This window comes from Bidens hawaiensis, unplaced genomic scaffold, assembly GCF_021521415.1.
Source record: "Bidens hawaiensis isolate Kalapana, Puna unplaced genomic scaffold, B.hawaiensis_p1.1 tig00005181_1, whole genome shotgun sequence".
Lineage (NCBI taxonomy): Eukaryota > Viridiplantae > Streptophyta > Magnoliopsida > Asterales > Asteraceae > Bidens > Bidens hawaiensis.
Genome location: NW_027491333.1, coordinates 903,209 through 908,262, shown reverse-complemented (window position 1 = coordinate 908,262; position 5,054 = coordinate 903,209). Strand labels below are relative to the sequence as shown.

At 44.7% G+C, this 5,054-nt stretch overlaps 1 protein-coding gene across 1 annotated transcript; it reads left to right on the top strand.

Moving 5' to 3' along the window:
- Window positions 1–500: 500 nt before the first annotated feature.
- Window positions 501–1,378, top strand: LOC143629321 (histone H1-like). The gene is made up of 2 exons (XM_077098625.1): window positions 501–665; window positions 754–1,378. The coding sequence occupies exons 1-2, from the start codon at window positions 522–524 to the stop codon at window positions 1,210–1,212; spliced, it is 603 nt and encodes a 200-aa protein (XP_076954740.1). The 5' UTR covers window positions 501–521; the 3' UTR covers window positions 1,213–1,378.
- The last annotated feature ends 3,676 nt before the right edge of the window (window positions 1,379–5,054 follow it).

Here is a 5,054-nt window from a genome sequence, read left to right as displayed (position 1 = left end):
TAACTTAACATAGAACCGATCCACATCTCAAAAGTGAAAATCAAACCAAAGCATTGGCTTAGGATCACTCAAAACCATCAATAACGCCAAATATCACCCATTTTTGACCATCCTACATTCCAACTCGAATATCTCTCAATCCACCTAACTTCATACCTTAAATAAACACTTAACAGAAAGCGAACTTAACTCTCTACAAACCCACAGAATTTCATAAAACTTCATCAACCAAAAATAAAGTTATAAGCAAATGATTTAACCATAGAAACACACCAAAATGAAACATTTCATCCAAACTATTAACTCCACCCCCACCTCGAGTCAGCATAAACCGTTGATGTAAAAGAATCCAACCGCTGACATTTAAATTCCAGTTAGGCATCCGATCCGTGTGAGCACTTTACCAACCAATCAGATCTCACCTTCCGGATATACCCCACGTTCTCCATATTATTTAAATCCACCATCGTCACTCACACAATTATCATATCAATATCATCAAACCGCTTATTCCAAACCCAATGGCCACCCAAGACCCGATTGTCCCCACCGCCAACTCAACTCCGGCAAAATCTGACGTGGCAGTTGAGAAACCGAAGAAAGTTAAGAAAGCACCGGCGAAGGCTAAACCCAGAACCCCTTCTTTGCATCCACCTTACTTTGAGGTATAATAATTGTTATTGTTCGTAATTAGTGTCATAGAATTCGTTGGGCGAATAACAATTAAACAATAATTGATTGATTGTTTAACAGATGATTAAGGAAGCCCTTGTTACACTAAAGGAAAGAACCGGTTCAAGCCAGTACGCGATCGCAAAGTTCATCGAAGAGAATCAGAAGCATCTTCCAGCCAATTTTAAGAAGGTTCTGTTGACCCAGTTGAAGAAATTGGTTGCTGCGGGTAAGCTTGTTAAGGTCAAGGCTTCTTACAAGTTCCCAGCTGCCAAGGCTCCTGCAGCCGCCGCCGCTCCGGCGAAGAAGAAACCAGTTGCCAAGCCGAAGAAATTGACGCCGGCTAAGAAGAAGACTGTTGCTAAACCTAAGGCTGTTGCGAAGCCGGCTAAAGCTGTTAAGGCTCCGGTGAAGGCTGCTAAAGTTGCGAAGAAGACTACTCCGAGTAAAAAGGCTCCGAAGAAGGCGGTTGTGAAAAGCTTGAAGCCCAAGGGGGCCATTGCCAAGAAGGCAAGTGGTGCCAAGAAGGTGAAGAAGTGATCTGGATGGTTTAATATGATATAATATTATTATTAGGGGTTTGTTTATGTAGAATGTTGCTTTGGGTTAATAGAGTTGTTTAGGTAATGTATGAATCGTCAGTTAGCTGCTGTTATTAACTATATATGTTCAGTTTTATGTTTTGATTACAGAAATGTCTTGATCATGTGAGACTTAACAAATATTAACAACCCTAACTAACTAATGAATATAAAAGACAAAATATAATGAAAGAGGAGAAGTATTTACCGGAAGGATTCAAAATAAGTCCAAACAAATAAGTAGTCCTCAAGGCTACAAGGCCAATTGATAAATGTGTTTTGGACTAATTTCTTCATATTAGGTTACGTATAAAGTAAAAACTCCAAACAAAATAAAGTTTGTAAAAAACTAAGATTATCATGATATGGGACTTGGTTTAATCAATGATCTTAAGTTTTGATGTAATATCACTATATTTTTGAAGGATTATTCTGATTCCTTTCCGTCGGGATGGAAACTAATTCGAGTCTTGCAGGATTATTAGTGGTGCTTACTTTTCTCAACCAACTTCATTGTGAGGTTTTAACTTAACTATTAAGTTTCTAGTATTTTAAAGGTGTTGGTTTCTTATATCTATCAATGAGTGGTAAAAAGCTAGCATTTTTTTTGGAAGATCACGTTTTTCATCATAGCTTCGATAGCTTACTTTTTTTCGAAATTTAAGGATTTGATTTCCACATATCAGTTATAGTTGGTGTTTGAAAGACACAAGATTAAACATAGATGGCTCATGGTTCTATGCAACTTTGAATTAATTGAGTTTTAGAAACTTTGAGAACCAATGTAACAACATGTAGAAACATGAGATGAATCTGACCTGATCCATGACGATGTTCCCCGGTCTTCGAGATGAACGAACCACGTCTTGATCTTCTTCTCCGGTTGCCTGAGATCTGCAATGGCCTTTCGGGGGTGTGGAGGTGACTGCTAAGAAATCTCAAGGATCTCTTGTTTACAGACACAAAAATGGTTATGGTGGTGGCTCTTACTGAGAATGACCCACCCTCCATAAGGAGGTGGACACCTCCTTATATAGGGAGCCTCATGGCCACCATCATGGTACCCTAATGGGCCTAGCCCAGTTAGGGTTACCTCCACAAAACCCCCTCAGTCCAATAACATTGTATTAGTCCATATAATAAAATAAGCCAAACATAATAAATTTAGGGTCGTAAAACCGGGTTTAGTACCATACCCCTACAAGCCCCCCAAGTCCAGTGTTGCTCCTAGGCGTGTAAGCGTTTAGGTGGAGTGCTGGACTTTATAAGGTGTGTTAGGACATGAGGCGGTTTTTTCCCTTTTCTTCGGCCTTGTCTTTATTGTCTGAGTTTTGAGAGGTTTTCTCCATGATGGTGACATGTTGTGATCCTTATGATAATAATGGTGCACTGGCATGAATAAGATATAGCACGCATCATAACAATAGTGGCGCGGGGCCTGATAAAAGATAGAGCGCGCATCTCGATAATAATGTAATGCAATTTGCGCGCGAGGTAGCTTACGAGCTATAAAAATAATGAAGCTTGCGCGAGAGGCGACTTACGAGCTATAAAAATAATGAAGCTTGCGCGCGAGGCGACTTACGAGCTATAAAAATGATGAAGCTTGCGCGAGTTGCGGCTTATGAGCTATAATATGATGATAATGACTGGCCCACAAGGGCCTCTTCTACGCAGGGTGACTATCCCGGCTTGTCTTCAAAATAATAACGGAGGCACAAACGGCCAGATAATAATAATAATGTTATAGGTGCTTGTGCGGCTCGTAGCCGAACCTGCAAAAACATATAAACTAAAAGTGGATGTATTACAAGGTTCCCATCCTCGGGCAAATTATGAGGTGTGCCCAACCTACATTGGCGCGTGGCCGTTTGGGTTTATGAGGATTCCCAACCTTTAAGTATGGCGCGTAGCCGTATGGGTTTATGAGGATTCCCAACCTATGATTAGGACGTCTTCCATCCTTAGGCGAATTATGAGGTGAGCCCAACCTAGTATTTGGCGGCGGGAGTTGAGCGCGCATGCATGGCGGCTGGAAGTTGAGCGCGCATGCACGGCGGAGAGTTGCGCGCGCATGCATGGCGGGAGTTGAGCGCGCATGCATGGCGGGAGTTGAGCGCGCATGCATGGCGGAGGGTTGCGTGCGCATGCATGGCGTTAGAGTCTTGACCCTCAGCACTGTTCGTCCGCAACGCACTTGCTATGACGGAGTGGTGATCCGTGAGTGCGCATGCATGGCGGCGGAGTGTTGGTCCGCGGGCGCATGCATGGCGACGGAGTGATGACTCGCGGGCGCGTGAGCATGTGATATGCGCCATACGCAGATGTGATATGCGTGAGCATACGTGATGCGTGAGCATATGTAATTTGCGTGAGCATATGTGATGCGCGAGCATATGTGATATGCGTGAGCATATGTGATATGCGCCACGCGCATATGTTTTGGCTTTGTGTCCATGACATCCTGATTTTAAGCCTGGTCTATCTTGTGGGTTGACCCGCCCCGCTCGATGTTAAGGCGGGTGCATACCCCTTCGAGCCCCTCCAGTCTAATGTGTGTCTTGTCTCGCGCGAGCGAGGTAAGATAGATATTAGACTTAATAGTTTGCTTTTTCAATAGGGCTTGTTAAAACGAATCGTCAATGCACGTGGTTGGTTGGTGTTGGATCGCGGTGGTGCGGTGCTCGGCGCCAGCGCGCATGTGTGATGGCGCGCTGCTGCTTCATAGCGGTGGCACTCATGCATGGTGGGATGCACTATGGCGGCCGGATGGTTATCCGCGGTGGCGTGTACGCGTGGTGGCGCAATGACCTTACGCGGTGGCGAGGTTCACTTGTCGTGGCGCGAATGACTGTTGACGGAATGTTAATCCGCGACTGTGCGCATGTATGGTGGCGGAGTATTGACCCGTGACGGCGCATCGTGATCCGCGGCGACGCGCTGCTGCTTCATGGCGATGTACTGAACCGCGGTGGCGCATGCGTGGTGGCGATATATTGAATCGCGGTGGCGCATGCGTGAGGGCGGTGTATCGAACCGCTGTGGCGCATGCGTGATGGCGGTGTATCGAACCGCGGTGGCGCATGCGTGATAGCGGTACATCGAACCATGGTGGCGCATGCGTGATGGCGGTATATCGAACCGCGGTGGCGCATGCGTGATGGCGCGCGTGTGTGCTTGTTGAATATAAGGTATGCTTACACATTGAAATTTGAACAAGGTTGTATGGAAATTATTTTTACTTACTCCTTAACAGCCGTCATATTTCAAGTATTTTTGCGATATTTGAATATGCTGACACGTGCCTTGGCATTTCATTATTCCTCTTTTGCGCGACGTTATCGTGCATTTATTATAGGGAATTATGAATGAGTTTTTTAGCCTTTACGTGTCAGTATGTGTTATTCTGCCTATATCCATTATAATCCCATGCGCGGCCCCGACCTGAAACCTTAACTATGCTTTGGCATGTGCTTTGCCTTAGTTGTGCTTAGGTATTTTATGGTCCAGCTGCGCAATACGTAGGATGGATGCTATGAGTACTTTGAGCTAAGGCTCATATTATTGGGCTAAGGCCCTAACGTTTTAGAGTTAAAAACTCGTCAACGCGTCTGAGCTTGAAGCTCGCGCATGTATGTTTTACTTCGCTTTATTTTTAGTTAGATGTTAATACAATGTTGTCATATTGCTCAAATTTATAAATGGAAGTGTGAAACATGTATGCAAAATCAAAATCAGGCTCGCACATGCATGGCGGCGGAGTCGTGACTCGCGGGCGTGTATGCATGGTGGCGAAGCTTG

Coding starts and splice junctions, on each gene's coding strand:
- LOC143629321 (XM_077098625.1), top strand. CDS start 522: ATGGCCACCCAAGACCCGATTGTCCCCACCGCCAACTCAACTCCGGCA. Junction 666..753: donor TGCATCCACCTTACTTTGAG/GTATAATAATTG, acceptor ATTGTTTAACAG/ATGATTAAGGAAGCCCTTGT.